At 35.0% G+C, this 21,186-nt stretch overlaps 1 protein-coding gene across 1 annotated transcript; it reads right to left on the bottom strand.

Annotated features, from left to right (window-relative positions):
• Positions 1–10,779: 10,779 nt before the first annotated feature.
• Positions 10,780–20,374, bottom strand: LOC132700190 (probable chitinase 2). The gene is made up of 6 exons (XM_060667413.1): positions 20,305–20,374; positions 18,518–18,688; positions 18,118–18,353; positions 17,510–17,625; positions 16,059–16,185; positions 10,780–10,923 (listed from the first exon to the last, which is right to left on the bottom strand). The coding sequence occupies exons 1-6, from the start codon at positions 20,372–20,374 to the stop codon at positions 10,780–10,782; spliced, it is 864 nt and encodes a 287-aa protein (XP_060523396.1).
• Positions 20,375–21,186: the final 812 nt, after the last annotated feature.

The following is a 21,186-nucleotide window of genomic DNA, read 5'->3' as shown; positions in this document are numbered from 1 at the left end:
CCTTCCATAATAGTGACCTTCCCGCCTCCCAAAAACCTCCAAAATTTGAAGCACTTGGACGTTTTAATCATGATATCGAACCGATATTTGTTTGGCACCAACGAAATTAGTGCCACAGTCACTGATGATTTTAAAACCTCGAAATCGCATTTCGAGAAATCTTCTCAAATTAGCTAGGAATGCCTCAATGGCTAAATCAGAGACATTCCCCAGATGAACTGTCTTGGTATCAAAACAAACACAATGCACAGATAAGCCTTTGAAGAATTAGCTCCACGATTTTTACCTGAAGTTATGTAAAATTGACCATCAAAATGAATTATCGGAGATACGGAGAACACAAAACATAAACAAAGAAAACAAATAAAATATCTATAGATTACAGACCAAAATCTGTTGGAATTAAGTATCTGCGAATCAAATATGTAATGTCTGCAAACCTAGGTGGCCATATTGACGATGAGTTGGTTCTATTTTTAGTGAAGTGAGGTGGCTATTTCTAAGAAGAAGTATAGGGTGCTTCTCGCTAAAGCAAAGTGTCGAATAAGACAGAAACGGTGTTAACTTTCTCAAGGATTTAGAGAGAAAGTTTCCGAAGTCAAGACATTCAATTTCATTACTAAAGTGATAATGCTGGTAGTTCTTAATTAAAACCGTCATTGATTCCGATTTTCTTAAGCGGTGAATGTTTTTATAGCTGCAAAGACATTTTGGTTCGAAGTTGTATCAACAAACAAAGAAACCACCTTTTCCTTGTCCACAAATTACTCAGGTAGAGACTTACAGATAATAGAAACAGGCCACTGTTGGTGGTTGGTGATGGTGGTTAATAAGATCTAAAGGAATTTATCCATTGAAGTGTAACAGTGTCAATCCAGGCATAAATATTTTGACATTCAAGCTTTGGCGAGAGAAATTGAGCAAGCTAGCCAAGAGGAGGCAATCCAATTTTGACTTGTATATCCTATCTGAAGTTAGATATCACAGATAAATAACAGCTGCCTAGTCCTTTTATAAACTAAAATTCTAACAAATCATACCTCGAACTGGATGCAAAATTGCCAAATTTACGAATGTCTAATAGTAATAAAGCAGTAAGTTGTAAGTTCGACCAAAAAAGTAAAACATCTTGTAGTGGTCCTTCATACCAATTCAATTTGGATCTAAAATCCTTGCTACTTCCTATAGAATTACTTTTTCAGAGCAAGGCCTGTTGTCTATTTCGACATTGTATGTAACAGGATTCTAGCAAACCTCTATTATTGCTGACAAATTTTAGCAATAGGAACATCCCTCTTTTGAGGACCTGTCAGTTCCGATTGCAACACCTTCTAAAGTGGGAGCACCAGTGCAGACATCATCGATAAAAAGGTCAACTCCAAGAACTTTAATTTCTAGAATCAGCTAACTTGATTATTTTTGCGAAATATGTCGTGCGATCTCTGGTGACCGGTTTGTATACTGAATCGTTCAAAATATGTCGTTTGATCTCTGGCGACCGTTTGTATATTGGGTAGTTCTAGTTCACATCTAGAAAAGGTAGAATTCTAGAAGCTCCTAACTGCCAAAAGACCATAAGACAAGTACGTCATCAACGTATCTTGGCAAGTTCTGAAATTTTCTCTGTTGCTTTTTTTTTAAGTAAACCATGACTTGATTCGACGTTTTTGGAGCTATTCCATAATTAAATCCTGTATTCAATACGCTGACTTCTATATCGGAAAGGTGGTATGCTGAAATATTATGAACTGTAAAGCTTGGGTTTGGGTTTGGCACTTGTCCATGTATTTTGGATTTTGATTGGATTGGATTTCTAATTTCTTCCACAGTTTTTTTGACATCATATTTTTGTCTTTCTTAGAATGCCATAATGACTTAAGATGAAAAACAGGTAAATTAACGAAAGTATGACTTCGTCGAATGCAGCGTTTAATGAATAGAATGCAAAATTGTCGAAACAAAACAAAAATTTACGTGGAATTATGTAAAATTGTTAGCAGTTCAGATATGCAAAATGCGATTTCTTAAATTATTATTAATTGTTTCATAGTTCATATTTTTCAGATTATGGAATAGTGCTATACTTATGAATGTTTTTTTTTTAATTTAAATTTGTGGATTGTAAGGTCGGAGTTAGTGTTAATCACTTTAATTTTGTCAAAACGTAAACTAATTTTCATTTCTCTAATACTTGAGAAGTGTTTATTTTATACCGGATGATTCAAAGTGGATGGCAGGTCAAATGTTTATGGTGAACAAGATAAAGAATGATTTATCGATGTAACATGTTTCAGCGGTTTTAATTTAATTATTTTTGATTCAAACAGAACTAAAATTTCGGATACACTTTATGAAGGATTTGCTATATTTTTATGTTCAGTTTACTCAGTTTAGTATACACAATGCAAAAAAATTAAATAACGAAAAATTATATTTAACTATTCTGGAAGACAGTTAAATCCCCTCTTCAAATGATGTTTCATTTTAGTATACCTAAATATTAGAAATTCCGAAATAGCAACATGTTGCTGAAAAAAATTGCATATTTGTCTTAGGCAGTCATGAAATTATCAATTAATTCGATGGAATATTCAGAAAATATGACAATTAATGGATTGATAGTGGTTGTTATCTATATTGTGGAAGTATGCGATCGATGGAAATGTTGTAATGAATCTTTTATGGACAATGTATACAAGTTATGGTGGGAGCGGCATGATTATGAGGAATGAACTATTACAAACAAATTTTATTATTTTTGTGTCAAAACTAAAAGCGGAACGATATTAACTCAAGCCTGTAACGTCTGTTGAAAACAAGTTAATAATTGCTTTTGAATATTTTGCTTATCCTCAAGCTTTCATCAGAAGTGCAGCAAAAAAATTAGACCTCAGTGCACCCCAAAGAATCCTTCGTAAGCACAGCATCAATCCAGAGTATTATGAAAATCGAATTCAATTTTGTGAAACGATCATTCTTATTCTTACATCAGTTTCTCCTTTGGAGGTGGCTAGTCATCATGGCTATCTTCACGTGTGATACTGCTGATCTAAATAATTCAATTGACGATAAACCAAACCATTCTCGAAAATTGCGTAACATTTCGTCTATCTACAATTTTGTAAAGAGTATTTCGAGTTCTTTGCCCATATCTCCTAACACTTCCTCGTTTGTAGTTCTACTCATCCACGAGACTCTTAGCGTGAGTCTATAAGTCCACATTTCAAAGGTTCCAACCTCCTTGTGGTTTCTCTATTCAGCGTCCAGCCTTCCAAGCTATAAAGCAACACGGGAAATACATAGAATTGGATCATTTTTATCAATAGTTTTTTCATTTTCATGAACACTTTTCATGCCTGTTCAATGCGTGCCAGGATTTCTTGTTTATATTGCACGTCTTCATTAATTAGGCTGCCAAGGTATTTGTAGTGTCTTACTTGTTCAATTGTTTTGCCGTCTACGATGAGCAGACCTGTTCTTTGCTTCCTTTTTGTTATCATCATCATTTTAGTCTTGTTGATTTTCATGTTGAGACTGTAATCTTTGCTATCTTTCACTACTTTGTTTAATAGTCTCTGTAAATCCTCGAGAGAGCTCGCACGCAAAACAGTGCCGTCAGCGGATTCGTCTTCCAATGCTTCTCCAAAAATGTTTTCCTAGCATATATTGAATAGCATTGAAGTAAGATACAACACTTTCTGACATCCTTCCGTATGCCATCCATGCGTATGCCGTCCTCTTCGGAGAGAACGTTATCTATTCTGAAGTTAGCGGTTTGACCCCAATACAACTTTGATATAATCTGCATGTCGTGATAGTCGATGTTCAGTTTCAGTCAAATTGCGTGTCAGAGGTTTCAGTTTCACTTATTTTGTGCATTGTGGTGTGCACGAGTCTTATGAATATTTTCAGAACATGGAACATAAGAAACGAAATTTGCATTCTCTGTCCTCTTAAAGAGAATCTGAAAATTCGCAATATCGGCAAGTATATCAGTCGAAACGTTACACCAGCGTTCACCGGAATCTTTTTTTTTTTTTCAGAATCTTGATTTCGATTTAGCGACAAATCAATAGCAAAAGGACGGAATCATTCGATTGTGTTGCGATTATAAGTCCATTTATGAAATTAACGACAATGAGACCGAACTTCATTAGAAATTTTTAACACATTTCAAACTCAGTCATCCAAAAATCTATCGGTTTTTCTCCATTTTAATTACTAACAAATTGAAACGTTGACAGTAAAGACATACAAGCTTACCAACACATTTTGTTTGCTACCGTTGAAAACAAAAACAACATTGGAGAGAAGGAGAAGAGTGGCATAACGAAAATACAATGATAAAAAACAAGAATACGGATTCGAAACCTTCCGGATATCCACACCTTTCTAAGAAGAAGTATAGGGTGCTTTTCGCTAAAGCAAAGTGTCGAATTATCCAGTCTTACTCCCACTCCCATAATATTGTCATCGTCCAGAAACGGAGTTAACTTTCTCAAGGATTTAGAGAGAAGGTTCCCAAAGCCAAGTCATTCGATTTCATTACTGAAGTAATATTGCTGGTAGTGCTTAATCAAAACCGTCATTGAGTTACAAATTTCCGATTCGACAAGGATTTTCAGATAATAGAAACAGGCCACTGTTGCGAATCTAGAATCAGCCATGAAAGCCCATTTCACCAAAGATGGTGGTTAATAAGTTCTAAAGGTACTGCACCTCTCAAAGCTACATCGGTGGGGTTATCTATAGATTGAACATGAAAGCACCTATCAGGAGCCAATTTTCTCTGGATTCAACTGAGTCTGTTGCTCACAAATGTGTTCAAGGTATGAGGTGACGAATTTATCCAATAAAGTGTAACATAAGAATCAGTCCAGGCATAAATATTTTGACACTCAAGCTTTAGCGAGACAAATTGAGCAGACTAGCCAAGATCTTACTTGGCATCTTCAATGCTCGCGCTCCGAAAGCAATTCAAATACTGGGAGGTTATCGGCGGTTCGGCGGTGCGTGTGGTATTTATTCCCTTCGCCGGAGAGTATAAATACGAGCGAACCGCATACAGCACAGTCGCAAAAAAAATGGTCCCAGAACTTAAGATGAAAAACAGGTAAATTTACGAAAGTATGACTTCGTCAAATGCAGCATTTAATGAGTAGAATACAGAATTGTCGGAACAAAATAGAAATTTACGTAGAACTATGTACGTCGGTAACGTCTTGGAAATACTCCTAAGCAAATAGAGTCCTTAATTTCTTCAGTTAATAGGGTGTTAGGGAAAAATCGCTCGTTCCGGCATCGTCGCATACAACTGGCAACGCAGCATTGCAGCTGAGAATGAACTTTCTAATTTATTGTTCTGTGTTCGACCCATATATGGTCAAGAATAAAATCTCGCAATGTCAACACGTGTGTGTTTGATTTCTACTCAAAAATCACAAGAAATGAAGCTAGAGTTGTAACATTAAACGACTCAATATAGGGTTATTTTCCAAACTTGCAATACTTTCAGATAAAACTTGTCGAATGTAGCATTTAGCGAACAGAATACAAAATAGGAAAAAAAAACGGAAAGTTTCCAAATAAGCGACAATAAAATCTACATGTCTTAAATAGAACACGCTGATGATTTGGCACCGATAGTCATTAAGATTAAACCCTTGAGACAATTTTTATCACTAATGAAGTGGACGTGGAACCTTGTACGACTTGACGACATCTCGGTAAACAATTACTAGGCACCACGTGGTGGAGTGAATTTTGATGGTACATTATCATTATTAAAATTAATTTTTTGTCGTTCCCATCAAAAACGTGTGTGACTTCAAAATGCAACATCAGCATGTAATAAGATATCACCGTTTTCAGAACTCATGCTTGATAACGTTAACCAACTCGTGGCGCAACTTGAGAAAATTTTCCTACGATAACTTTATTTATGAAATAATTGTCACATGATTCTAGAAGGCTGAATTGTTAGCAGTTCCGATATGCAAAATGCGATTTCTCAAATTTTTATTAATTATTTCAGAGTTTATATTTTTCAGATTATACAAAAGTGCTAAATTTATCAATGTTCTATTTTTTTTTTATTTAAATTTCTTACTTCTACGGTCGGAGTTACTGTATGTTGTAATCATTTTCATGATACTTAAACGTTAAGGATTCTTTGATCATTTTAATTTTGTCAAATTGCAAACGATTTTTAATTTCTCTAATAGTTAAGAAGTGTTTAAGTTATACTGGATGATTCAAAGTGGATGTCAGGTTAAACTTTTATGGTGAACGAGACCGAGAATGATTTATGGATGTAATACTTTTTACCCGTTTTAATTTAATTGTTTTTTCTATTTTTTGTTCGAACAGAATTAAAATTTCGAATACACTTAATGAAGGTCTGAAAATTAAAATTTTTACAAAAAGAACTTTTTATTTAACTATTCTGGAAAACAGTTAAATCGCCTCTTCAAATGATGTTTCATCATAGTATACCTAAATATTAGGAATTCCGAAATAGAAACATGTTGTTGAAAAAATTTGCATATTTATTGTCTTAGGTAGCCATGAAATTGCCAATTAATTCGATGGAACATTTAGAAAATTTGACAAATAATGGATTGTTAATGGTTGTTATCTATATTGTGGAAGGATGCAAACAACTCGATCGATGGAAATGTTGACCTGAATAATACCTTCATGAATCTGTTCATTTTTTGTGGACAATGTCGACAAATTATCGCAGGAGCGTCATGATTAATAATGAACTATTACTGTTCCGTCGAGTCGGAATTGTTTTGTTTTATTTTTCCTCTTCAATTTTTGTAATTGGGGAATTTTTATATCGAGCATATTGAAATTGGTTTTCTTTTAATTAATTGCTGCGGTTATATTCTCCGCGTATTTTGGTGACAATCTCACTGGGTATATGGCCAGAAAAACTCGTATGTCGCTTGGGTGTCGTACTCCGCTGTGATCGGGACTAGTACGACTCAGGCAGAGACCAACGTGAGAGCATTTTCCGCGTGCCAGAATTAATATCTCGAGTGCCGTCAAGTATTGCGAAATTGTGCCGGTCAACAGCCAGAGCTACATCAAGGTAGGCCAAGAAGAAAAGAGATTGTCATTTTTCGTCTCGTTACATCAATATATTATTTTTTGAATCGCCCCGTTATTTCTAGCTTCAATTAAACAAAAAATTACAGTCCATTGCTCACGGATCACAGATCACGGATATTTAATTAATCGCGAAAATAACGTGGCCAAATTTCAGTTTGCTCGTTTCAAAAGGAACAGAATTTAAAAATTTGAGATTTTTTGTGGTTCCATTCGGACAGGTACCGAACTCGCACCGATTTAACCTAGACGTCGCCGTCGCATCCAACGATCGATCGCGCTATTTTCGGCACTGCGTACTCGCAAAAAATATATTGGTATTTTCAAAATTTTTTTGTCGCATAAGGAAGATTATTATTTCGTCGTTGTACATTTTTTGTTTAGCATTTAATTGTTGCATTCTTTAAATATTATCTCAAATACTCTAATTTAAATATTAGCTCGTTAATCAAAAAATTTACACGCCACTCTACTCTCGCTCTCTCCCCCCGTCCCCCCGTCTCACCGGTGTTTGCAAGCATTTATATAGGAGTGCCTATTGTCCACTACTAACTAAAATATTTTAAATTTATTTATTTATTGATTATTATTATTGTGATCATTATAGGAAATTGTAGAGTTCAGCTTGTTGTATTTTGGCTCAATTAGCTGACCGTAATTGATATAATCAATTTTTCCTTCACATTTATTCCTTTGCTTAAAAACAAAAAATGAGCGATAAAAAACTTAAAGGTTTGATAGCTCAAAGAGATAATGCTTCTAGTCGTTTGAACGAAATGTTCGCAGTGGCTACTCGAGCTTTAACAGATAATGCAATTCACATGGAGTTCAAGGTTCGTTATATGCATTTACCAGCTATTCTTACGGACTTTGAAACCCAACATGCAGCTATTTTAAATATTTTGGCGACGGTTGACGATAGTGACCAGAGACATATTAGGAAAGTTTTTGACGACACATATTACAAGATTGCCGCTACTTATTCCCAATTGTTTGATGGTACTAAAATCAACCCCAGTACTCCAAGTCACATCAAGCTGCCTAAATTAGAATTGAAAAAATTTGATGGTTCATTGCGCAATTGGAAGACATTCATCGACCTTTTTAATTCTATGATTCACAATAACTTAACTCTTTCAAATGTTGAAAAGTTTACATACCTCATAAATTCCTTAGAAGGGCCCCCATTGAGCATTGTACAGTGCAATCCTTTAACTGAATGTAACTATATCATTGCTTATAAGACATTGACTGAGCGCTATGAGAACTCTCGCTTGATTTCTGTCAGTCATTGGCGTGAAATAGAAAAAATAAAACCCCTCCAGAGTGAAACGGACGTGAAGGCCATGCAGTTATTATTAGATAAATTTTCCGAACATTTATCAGCCCTCGACTACTTACGTCATTCTACTAAACAGTGGGACTTTGTTCTCTTTTACATGCTATTCGATCGTTTAGATTCAAGCACTGCAACTCGATTTGAGCTGGAATGCGGAAACTCTTTAGATGATATTAACTACAAAAACAAACATTTTGAAGTTTTGTTAAACTTTCTCAAAAAACAATGCGTTGCTCTAGATACTGTCTCCCACTTTTCTCATTCCAAGATAACGGAAAAGGAAAAACCCTCTAAATCGCAGAAAAGAACCTTTCTTTTAAATTCTGACTCCTCCAATTGTCCAGTTTGTCATAAACGAGGCCATTCAATTTATAGTTGCCCAGAGTTTTTAGAAAAGGATTCTGCTAACAGATATAAGTTGGTAAAGATCAAAAACTGGTGCACTAATTGCCTAGGTTTAAAACATACAGCATTCAAATGCTCATCTCGTGTACGTTGTGGCAAATGCTCAAAGCCACATCATACTTTATTACATCATGATAAACAGCTCAGCCCTGATCATAATCCTTCCACCAGTTCAAATAATTTTATTAACAAATGTGATGCAGGAACACAGTCAGTTGCTTTAACGAACATTGATTCTAGCCCTGATGGTAGAGATTCTTCAGTTCTTCTACCTACCGCTCAAATCAAAGTTTTAGACTCGCTTGGTTACTACAGACCTGTTCGAGCTTTACTTGATAGTGGCAGTCAAGTGAACTTTATAACATCTAAATGTTTTAATAGGCTTGGTCTTAGTCGAAAGCCTCTCTCACTTTTTGTAAAAGGTTTAGGAAATACCACCTCGAACGTTTCTCAAGAGGTTACTTGCACGTTTATCCCTCGAATGTCCAGTGAACCCCGAAAAACCCTTGATTTTGCAGTTATACCCCAAATTTGTGATAACATGCCCAGCTCTGATTTACCGGATGTTAGCTTTAGTAAATTTTCCCACTTAGACCTTGCCGATGATAAATTTAATATTTCAAGTCCCATTGACATGCTTCTTGGTTGCGATGCATTTGGATTTCTATTTAAAGAAGGCTCTATTTCTCACTCTATCCATGAACCTGTGGCTATTAATACACATCTGGGTTGGATTATTACAGGTCGAGTACCAACATCACCACCAACTCTCTCAAACAATACCCTTTGTTGCACCTCTACACTTTCACTCGAAGAGGTTGTTAGTAAATTCTGGCATCTCGAACAGATTCCTCAAATAAACGCCCACTCCCTTGAAGATCTGGCTGCAGAAAAAATCTTCGTTGAAACTTACTCTCGAGATAACACTGGTCGATACATTGTTCATCTCCCGTTTAAATTCTCTTCTCTACCGGTATTCGATCATTCAAGAAACATTGCCTTACGTAGGTTTTATTCACTTGAACGACGACTCTTGCATAATCCAGAACTCCGCAAAGAATATAACCTATTCATGCAAGATTATTTGTATTCCGGTCATATGGAACTTGTTAAACCTTTGCCACATACTAATCATCAATACTATATACCTCATCATTGTATACTTAGACCTGAAAGTGTAACTACTAAACTTCGCGTTGTCTTTGACGCTTCGGCAAAGGCGGCTAATAACTTATCTCTTAACGACTGTTTGCTAGTTGGACCCAAACTTCAACAAGATACTCTACTCTACTCCTCCAATTTCGCACTCACTCTGTCGTTATTACGACCGATATAAAGCAGATGTTTAGGCAGATACTGATGTCGGAACCTCACAGAGATTATCAGCGTATTGTCTTCAGGTTCTCCAAAGACGATCCTATTCAAGATTATAGGCTTAATACTGTCACTTACGGAATCTCTTCCTACCCCTTTCATGCCATTAGAACTTTAATCCAATTGGCTCAGGACCACGAAGATCAATTTCCTCGAGCTTCAAAGGTTATAAAAACCAACGTTTATGTTGATGACATATTGTCAGTTGCTGATTCTGTCGAAGCAGCTTTGAGCCTTCAAAAGGAATTGATCGATCTCCTTGCCTTAGGGGGTTTTCAACTCCGGAAATGGGGTAGTAATAATCCCCTTCTTATTTCCAATTTAGATAAATCACTCTCCCAAGTTCCGGTTTCGCTAGACAAAGAAAGTGATCAAACTATTAAAATTTTGGGTCTGCAATGGTGTCCCACCTCAGATACATTTACTTATAAAATTGATCCCAGACAGCATGCATGTACTAGACGTAACTTACTGTCCGATTTGGCACGAATATTCGATCCTCTCGGGTTCTTAGCTCCCGTTACTGTCTTTATCAAATTACTAATTCAAAAACTATGGTCTTCTGGAATAGAATGGGGCGAACTGGCTCCAGAGTCGGTGTCGTCCGCTTGGACCTTATACAAGGAGAATCTGCCACTCTTGTCCTCTTTATCTATTCCTCGAAAGGTTACCTTCGATGACATGAAATTCTGCGAATTACATGGATTCTGTGATAGTTCTGAAAGTGCCTACGCCGCTGTAATTTATGTACGAGCGGTGCTAGGTAACCAAGCAAAAATTTTCTTCTTGTGTGCCAAATCAAGAATAGCCCCGCTCAAGAAAATTTCAATTCCTCGTTTAGAGCTATGCTCGGCTGTACTCTTAGCAGATTTGATCTAAATTGTGATGCAGTCGTATCGATATATGTTACCCATCAGCTCAGTCTTCGCATGGTCTGATTCAACTGTTACGCTTTCGTGGATTCAATCTTCACCCCGTAAGTGGGCAACATTTGTTAGCAACAGGGTTACCCATCTTCAGGAAAAGGTATCTCCTAGTCAATGGTCTCATGTGTCTACACAAGAAAATCCTGCTGACTGTGCTACCCGCGGCATTGTACCCTGCGAATTACTCCACTTAGAAAAATGGTGGTCGGGGCCGTCATTCCTAACTTCCCATTGTGACCCTTGGTCAAACGAGTCTCTAAAGATCAACGAAGTGACATTAGAAAGACGAAAGACGACTCTTACTATTTCGACTACAGAGAGATGTTGCTGGCCGGTTCTCATCTTTATCAAAATTGAATCGCATTTTCGCTTACATAATGCGCTTCATCTCAAAGACTAAAAATCCAACGCTGTTGCTAAATGAATGTTTTTCTCTATCTGAACTCGACCAAGCCCTCTTAATGTTAATCAAGCAAATTCAAAGATTTTATTATAACAAGGAAATAACTGCACTCTCTAATAAAGACTCGTATAATTTGAAGTCCTTCCCGAAATATTTTCGCAGACTCACTCCCTTTCTTGACCAAGATGGTATTCTCAGGGTGGGCGGACATTTACATCACTCTTCTATTTCATATAGTAATAAACACCAGTGTTTACTTCCAAGTGATCATAGGCTGACTCGTCTGATTGTGGAGCATACACATGTTAAGTACTTACACGTTGGGCAACAAACTACCCAATATTTACTTAGCCAAAGATATTGGATCCCGTCCTCTAAAAGAGTGATACGAAAGGTCATCTCTTCTTGCGTTCGTTGTTTTAAAAGTAACCCCTGTTCTTCTCCTCCGGTAATGGGTAACTTACCAGCAGTGCGAGTAAATGAAATAAAATGTTTCACCAAATGTGGGGTTGATTTCGGTGGTCCATTCCAAGTAACGATGGGCAAAATGCGAAGCTCGAAAGGTTATAAGGCTTATATTTGTCTTTTCGTATGCTTGGCCACCAAGGCTCTGCATTTAGAACTCGCTACTGAATTGTCTACCGATGCATTCCTTGCGGCGTTAAGACGGTTTATTTCTCAGCGTGGTCTTGTCACGGACATCTACAGTGATTGTGGCACTAATTTTATTGGAGCCGCCAAACAACTCGCTCAAAAGATGCATAATGCTTCCACACGAGAAGGCATAAGGTGGCACTTTAACCCTCCTTCGGCGCCAACTTTTGGTGGAATTTGGGAGAGTAACATTAAGTCAGTGAAAACCCATATTGTTCGGGTAGTAGGAACCCATATTTTAACCTACGAAGAGTTCATCACAGTTCTGACCGCAATTGAAGCGATTCTAAATTCTAGGCCATTGTGCCCTGTTAGTTCCGACCCTAACGATCTAAGCGTTCTAACTCCTAGTCATTTTCTAAATCTTCAACCTCTTAACACATTTATTGAATCAGATTTAACCGAAGTTAAATTGGGAAGACTCTCGCGTTAGCAGTTATTACAGCGCATGCATCAGGATTTTTGGAAAAGGTGGCATCGTGAGTATCTTCACACCCTTAACCAAAAATCCAAGTGGTATGATCCCTCCACTGATATTAAAATTGACACCCTGGTGTTAATTAAAGAAAATCTCTCTCCTCCATTGGCTTGGCATTTGGGGCGCGTAACAGAAGTCCATCCGGGTACGGACGGAGTGGTGACGGCAAAGGGTATTCTCAAACGCCCAGTTTTAAAGGTTTGTCCTTTGCCAATATATTAGTTATTAATGTTTTCCAATATATTAATTTTTAATTTTAAGCTTAGAATTCGCGTGGGTATCGGAATTGTTATTATGGTTTTTGTTAATTATTTTCTTTTTTTTTGGATTCATTAATAAAATGTTGCCATTTTAGGTGGGCGGTATGTTCCGTCCAGTCGGAATTGTTTTGTTTTATTTTTCCTCTTTAATTTTTGTAATTGGGGAATTTTTATATCGAGCAAATTGAAATTGGTTTTCTTTTAATTAATTGCTGCGGTTATATTCTCCGCGTATTTTGGTGACAATCTCACTGGGTATATGGCCAGAAAAACTCGTATGTCGCTTGGGTGTCGTGCTTCGCTGTGATCGGGACTAGTACGACTCAGGCAGAGACCAACGTGAGAGCATTTTCCGCGTGCCAGAATTAATATCTCGAGTGCCGTCAAGTATTGCGAAATTGTGCCGGTCAACAGCCAGAGCTACATCAAGGTAGGCCAAGAAGAAAAGAGATTGTCATTTTTCGTCTCGTTACATCAATATATTATTTTTTGAATCGCCCCGTTATTTCTAGCTTCAATTAAACAAAAAATTACAGTCCATTGCTCTTTCTCGTCCAATTACAAACAAATTTTATTAATTTTGTGTCAAAGCTGAAAGCGGAACGATATTTACTCAAACCTGTAACGTCTGTTGAAAACAACTTAATAATTGTACTCCAAAGAATCCTTCGTGAACATAGCATCGAACTAGAGTATTATGAAAATCGAATTCAATTTTGTGAAACGATTCGCATCATTACTCATAAAGATCCTTTTCACGGAAAATTGTATCGACAGATGAAGCCAAATTTTCTTGAGTGGGCATTTTCAGTAGAAAAAACGAAACGTTTTGTTTTTGTGTTCTCAAAGATGATAAAATTACTCTTTTAATGAAGAAATGTTCCTCTAAAAATGACAGATATGATGCTCTAAAGAGGTCACCCGACGTTACGCCCTGGCACTTTTATACGTGAGGCAATTTAAAAAGAAACGTGTTCAAAACATCTGTACAAGCTAAACGAGAACTGCACTAACGAGGGATCCCTTGCAGTCAACATTTTTAAGATTTATTGCTACTTTCTCAAAATCGATGAAATAGAATTTTTCAAAATTATCTACGGTTCCATAAAATTTTTATATCTCGGTAAGGGTAGGTTTTAGAGGACCACCATCGGTATAAAAATAATCAGCGTCGAAAAAACTTTTTTTTGTCTGTCCGTTCTGCTTCCTCTGTTCCTGGACATTTTCGACAATAACTTCCGAACGATTTGAACTAGATGGTCCAAATTTTTCTTTTTTTTTTAGCAGTCCACGGGGCGCACCATATTTTTTTTCGATTTTCAACTATTTTTTTGGACATGAAACACGATGTGTACGAAATTTGAAGCTATGGAGTTCAAATCAAACACACACATAGTTTTTGGTCTCCTAGCAAAATAAATTGAATTTTGGCGGGTTCCGGGATAGGATGGGGGAGGGAAGTATTTTAAAAAAATAAAAAGTTGCGTTTGCAATTAATTGTCTAAGAAAAAGATCATCTCTCAGCATTCGCAAAAAATTGCTGATGTTGATAACTGTCAACAACTAGAAGGCTGTGTTTCAAGAATTAATGAAATTATTTTCTGATTGTCTACACATCTTCTCGTTCATTGGTTGTAAATCATAAACAATTTTATTAACCTTTAAACAAATACACCGAAACTTTATTGAGTAGTTCTTCTTTTCACCCATTAAGGGTTTCTGTTGTTCAATCAAATTGATTGACTATCTTATGGTTGCTTAAAGCAAATGAGCCAAATAATAAAAAAAATATTTTTTTACAGAAACCGGCTTTTATTTCGTAGTCCTTAATACTTAGCTTCGCTAGCCTTATATGGAGATCCAGAAAACAGTTTACGACCAATTTCGTTGAATAAGTACACGCAGATTTATAGGGAGATGTTAATTTATTGCAACTACAAAATAGTATACATTAATAAAAAATATATCAAATGAAAATCAAAAACACAACTTATTTTGAACCATTTCCGAGTATTACAGATTTTGCGGCGTTAATCAGGGGATATGGGCCTGTATCGCAAGACCCTCGAAAATCATCTGTGTCCAATGACCAGACCATAAATCCACCCACGTTGTTTTGTAAAGCATATTGCGCCTTTATATTAATAGAAAATATATCATCATAACCTATCCATTGATCCTCAAAAATTAAGTGTGGTACTTGCTGCTCGTCGTCCCAAATTCTCGTATAGGAACTGTTCAAGCTGCAGATCTGTAATTAATTAATTAAATTGGAAACAGAAACAACTACCGAACAGACCGAAACTTATGAAATTATATATTTTTTATTGATTATAAGACTGAAACTAAGATATGAAACAATAACAATTATATTTTTCTACTCTGAAATACTGAATACTGATCAAAATGTCATTTACATCTTTACTATTTCAAAGTTAGCATTAATTATTAAACTGATACAGAGTTTCAACATAACTGAAATATAACATAAACTGAAAATTTAAGCATGTCAAAGCATAGAACTTGATTCGCTGAGCCCATATAACCATTATATAATATAATGAGCCTACTATGGTGAAAATTGATGCGCCTCAGATGACATTGCAGTAGAGAAGTAGGAAGTAAAGATTTAATGGGATCTGGACATATAAATATAAAATATCGAGAATGTACATGTTGAATGTACCTTGCCAATTTTTTTTTATAGTTGCTTTCTATATAAGCGGGGCTTCTATATCTCACAAATGTTTAGTTATATTAACCAATGGTATCTATTTTAGCAGGTATATATGTATACCAATTTCAAATTTTGGTAATATTCACCCAGTAAGAATCATCCTGTACAATATGTTACTACAAAACTTACTTCGTGATATCCTAAAACCCCGACCTGACGAGTAAATGGGCCTGGTAATCCGCCATCTGCAATCGACTGATACAAAGCAGTTTGATTTGAGTCACTCAAAGTAAATGTTCTTCCGAAAGTTGCAAGCCCCAAATTAACTTTTGCAAGATCAATTCCTCTTTTTATTCAAGCGTCGAGACCGGCCGCCTTGAAAAAAGATTATTTAGGTAGATACAAGAAAATGCATTGTTTACTTACGACGTTTAGATCCGTACCACCGGAATCTGCATCCAACGAACTGTTGAACAAAGGACTGGAATGACCTACGTACGTGTTGAAATGGCCGTGATAATCGAACGTGATAACGTTTATGAAGTCTAGAAACCTGCAAAAAAATAATTTTTCAAAGTTCCTCATTTAGTTTTCATAAACATATTTTAAATTCCACTAAAAAGTAGTTTTGTCAAAACTATCTAACAGTGTTGCTATATGTTTGTGGGTCATGTGCAAAGATAATAGTGTCTTTGGTCATGTTGCTCTGCGAAAGTAACTTCCAGAATTTGAAAAAAAAAACAATGTTTGTTAAATAAATAAATTACTGACCTTAAAATATTAAGAATTAACCTAAATCTAGATTGAATGTGTGTCTCGATATTTTGGTCTTATTAAAGTTATTTAGATTGTAACAACAAGTTAAGTACTGGAGAATCAAAAAATTGTAGTATAGTGGCAATTCCGCCAGTGGCGTGGAATTTGGGGAGCGACAACCAGCTACAGAAACATTTATTTAGCATAATCCTTTAGTTTAGTTTTTGCCAGCACAGTATTTCTTTTCCAGTTCGGGACTAGTTTTTGATGAATGAACTAACCAACGAAAGGTTAAAAATAGATCACGACGTTTGACCACCGGCATTAGATATTAGATGGTTAGACGAAAAAGACGTAAAGACGGGTCACGGACTAATTATTATTGTCTATATATCAAGTGTCAACGAAGTTGTTGTATGGGAAAGAGAAAATATAGTTTTGTATAATTTGCCACAACGTCGGACTGTATTTATTCCCTCATTCCCTTAGACTATAAACAAACCTAAAGAACTTACAGCAGTGATTTTTCCTGTCATCATTGTTAAATGAATCTCCCTAAAAATCCGTAAGTAATTATTTTATCTAAGTGATTTCGGTCATTTTAAACTCGACAATTCCAATTATTAATGAATCAAATCTTCCACCGGAATAACTTTTGGATGGTCCAGAGTCATCCATTTCCAAACTATTAAGTACTTTTTCATATTTATTTTTTTGTGATGGAATTTGTTGCGGTAATGATCAGCAGATTTTTTAGGTGACATATAATTTGATCCCCATCTTTTATCATTATTTAAACAAAACTTAGGATTGACCTGCCCAGCCAGAATTGTCTGTTAAATTGAACGGATAATCATCAAGAAAAAATGTCGGGAATCTTAAAAAAGGTAACGCAAGTTTATGCAAATTTCAGTTACCCTACGTCAATACAGTTTCTTAGATCCCAATGTCTAGAGTCGCATTTGAAATACCTGATAATACGTAATTATTTGAATCAGATTGTTCTGCACTACGTTGTTGTGCAGATATTTATTTGATTTATTAACTAATTTAGTTGAATTATTATTTATTATAAATGTTTATAGTTTTTATTATCAAATATAAAGTGTATAACTACATACCCGTTAAGTTGAGCAATATCGTAGGAATCGTTAAGAAATCTAGGACCTGCATTAACAGCAGCAGAGATTAAGTATCCCTTAGGCTTGAAAGTTTCCTGGAGGTCCTTGAGCAGCAACAAAAATTATTTTTAATCGCCTTTTAATGGGCAAATGGGCGATCATTGAGAATGTCAAAAACTGCGAGAACGGTTAATTTCATTGTGTAGGTAGAATTATTTTCTAACCAGAAAAAGGTGTTTATAGCTCACCTACGAATGTAGATATGTATATGAAAATTATAATGAAAGATGAAAATACTTTTTTTTTCAATTTTTAATAAAATCAAAAATCTGATGACGAGCATGTTGTCTCACGCACATATTTAATTCCATATATTTCTCACATCATAGCAAAACGAAATATACAAATATTTTCGGGTGTTGAAACTAAAATGTCCATTACATTTGGATAAAAAAATAAAATGTATTTACTGATGCCTTAATGCTGGCAATCAATACTCTTACATTGCCTTACAGCTCATCTTACCTTATCTTGTTCGTTGCACCTTTCATTAAAACACATGTTCTTACTTTTACAGTGTCTTAAATCTTTTATTATATAATCTATACCTTATCTTGATCGTTGCTTGCATCGTTTCGCGTGGGATAATCCCAATCGAAATCAATTCCATCAAGTCCATATTCATCGAGGAAGGCTACGGCTGAATCGATAAGTGTTCCGCGGAGTGAAGAATTGGCTAGAACATTCGAATATTCTTCTGGGCTTTCACTAAATCCCCCAATACTAATGAAGAGTTGCAGGTCCGGATTTATTTCCTTTAAGGACGCAAATCTATTCAATCCATCTACAAAGCATCAAATTATTGTCACAAATACAAACGTAAAATTCCAAATAAACTGAAACGAAAATGAGAATTTCAAAGCCTTGAAACTTTAACCATAAACCTAAATAAAACAGAAATGTAAAATGTTTGCAAATTTGCAGAGCATCATCAGTTGTGTTACTCACCGAGACCATTGCTATTTGCTTGATGCGGATCTACTACTTGAAGACTTCCATTACTATTTACTCCGATGTAGGCGAATGATACTTGGGTACATAGAAAAGGATCGATATTGTCCACGTCGAATTTTCCGTCTCCGGGCCTGTACACTGCCCAACTTGCATAATAACAGAATATTCAACCTAGAGAATGACAATAATGTAATGGAAAATGTATCACACTTAACGCACACTTTGTAAACTTTGTTGCACAATTTAATCGTGTTGAAGAAAATCTCATAAAAATTAAACGAAGTTAGATTAGATGAAATTCTATACCATCAGGTGAGTTTATTCTTGGGTTCGCTTTCTCAAAAAGCCGGATTGCACGTTACAAATACAAAACACAATAGAAACAATATTTTTCATTAATTTCTAAAAAATACATCATCCAGTAATGGAATTATATGCGCTCCGTTAATGAATAAATAAATAAAAAGTACTATATATATATATATATATATATATATATATATATATATATATATATATATATATATATATATATATATATATATATATATATATATATATATATATATATATATATATATATATATATATATATATATATATATATATATATATATATATATATATATATATATATACTATATATATAAGTAACAAAACTTTGATAATTTGGAATTAAATCGATGTTGGTAATTGTAATCTGCTCAAAATATTTTCAAAATGGCAGCACATCTGAATATACCGGAAGGTGTCAATTCTTATTTTCAATGGAACCCCCTATATATAATTGATTTTTTAGATTCCCCGGAAAATTATAGATATATTTCGTGTACCCGTCTACCTAAATTTCACAGTTTCTGAGATATTTGATATTTTAGGTTAAAAATTACATTTGCTGACCGAACACTACCTGTAAATTTTTCTCATTCGGAAGGAAGCCTTTAAAATTTTACTCTATTAACTTACCCTGTAAAAATATTCTGTTCAGTTACTAATTTTGAATATTAATAATACAGGATATTGAAAAAGGTAAAAACTAAAGTTGAAAAATCTGTCGAAACCGCCTTTTTTATCTTATAAAAATTTGTGTTAGGTATTTATAGTTTTGCCGTTTATCAGTGACCATAATTATACGCAAGAAGAATAATTCAAAATGATTATGAGATGATGAGATAGATGAGAATATTACAATGTTTTAACCAGAACATGTCATACGTTTGCGATTCGTAATTCACAAAAACAGACGCCATATACAGTTAAGAATATTATAAAAGATCGATGGTTAACTGAGCATAAAGAGGAGACAAGTAAAAAAAAATGGCAATATATGAAAAATTCTAAATATTTGAAATACATAACCTATAACAGAATGGTCCTGATTTTTAATTCTAAATGAAACAGAATGACAAAAATAAGTTGTTTCCATTTGAAAAAAATTATATTAGCCTATTTTAGAGATGCTTGTATTAAAGCTAATTAATGAGAAATGCTGCCTTATCCGCTTGAAATTTAATCTCTTCGAATAACTGGGTGCAACTCGTACTTAAATGGATCCAGTGCGGTTTATCGGCTCGGGACTCGGTTCGAAATTAAGGACTTTTCCTATAAATCCTCCATTGCATTGACGTTCATTTTTGGTTCAGAATAGGTGTGAATGATGGGTAATCCACACGTCACTAATAGCACTTAAGCCACAAACTATAAGATCTATTCTGCGTACCGACACTTTTGACAAGATCCTGATTTTTTTAAATTGTTTTTTATATAATTGTATTTCTTACCTTGTGATTGCGATTTCGAGATAGATCCCAAAAGGGTCATCACGATGCACAGTATAATTTTTTGATCCATTGTTTTCTTTTGTTATAATGAAGACATTAAAAAAATCGCAATATAAAAGGCAATTCTGAGTGCGTTATCGCTGAGATTATCAGTTGCTTGCTTCAGTTTTTCGATTGGACTTGCGAGTTTTATTTTTCGAAACGAAGTATTTGTGTGCTAATAACTTTAAGGTGTCGGTAAGCCTTGCGACATACATTACTTCGTTCAACCTCGATAGATATTTTTGTTACTTTATGTACAGATTTAGTCATTCTGGCAGGTGTCTCTAAATTGCAAAATTATCTGGAGTAAAATTATAATAATAATATATAATAATAAAAGAAAAAAAAAGTTCATATAAATTTTGATATTTTCTAGAAATTTACCAATGTCATTTATAATGAAAAAGGCCTAATTTTGCATAACTAGATAAAAATTGTGAAGTCAAGTGACAACAAAGGAGGTATCTTAACGAATTGTACAGTCAAAGAGATATACACCGCAGACTTGTTTGCCACTAAAAGGACATTTTTTATTATTTAACTGTTTTCATATCTTGCGTCATTGTCTTCATTACAAATTACAGATGAATCACCAGATGAGCGTTGATACATGTTTTGAAACAGCCTGTATGCATAAAAACAAGATATATACGTACAGAATAGAACTTGAATCAGAAGAATTAAAAAAAAACTACGATAAGCAGCAGTAGAGTCACTATGTTTTAAACGCAATTCTACTATTAACGGATATTTCGTTCAGGAACCAGCAGGTTTCCATAACAGCTAATTTCATTTAGCACATTGAGTAAAAGATATTGACGCATTTCCCCTAGCGATGTT

Source organism: Cylas formicarius, unplaced genomic scaffold (genome assembly GCF_029955315.1).
Source record: "Cylas formicarius isolate icCylForm1 unplaced genomic scaffold, icCylForm1.1 PGA_scaffold_10__41_contigs__length_53128322, whole genome shotgun sequence".
NCBI lineage: Eukaryota > Metazoa > Arthropoda > Insecta > Coleoptera > Brentidae > Cylas > Cylas formicarius.
The sequence above is the reverse complement of the archived record's forward strand: the minus strand, read 5'-3'. Positions and strand labels throughout refer to the sequence as shown.

Bases quoted from the DNA above. Each gene is read 5' to 3' on its own strand.
- LOC132700190 (XM_060667413.1), bottom strand. From the start codon at position 20,374: ATGGATCAAAAAATTATACTGTGCATCGTGATGACCCTTTTGGGATCT. The intron at 16,186-17,509 runs GTATGTAGTTAT...ATTTTTTTGCAG, and splicing joins GATATTGCTCAACTTAACGG to GTTTCTAGACTTCATAAACG. The intron at 10,924-16,058 runs GTAAGTAAACAA...TGTAATTCGCAG, and splicing joins GTGGTACGGATCTAAACGTC to AATTTCATGTCATCGAAGGT.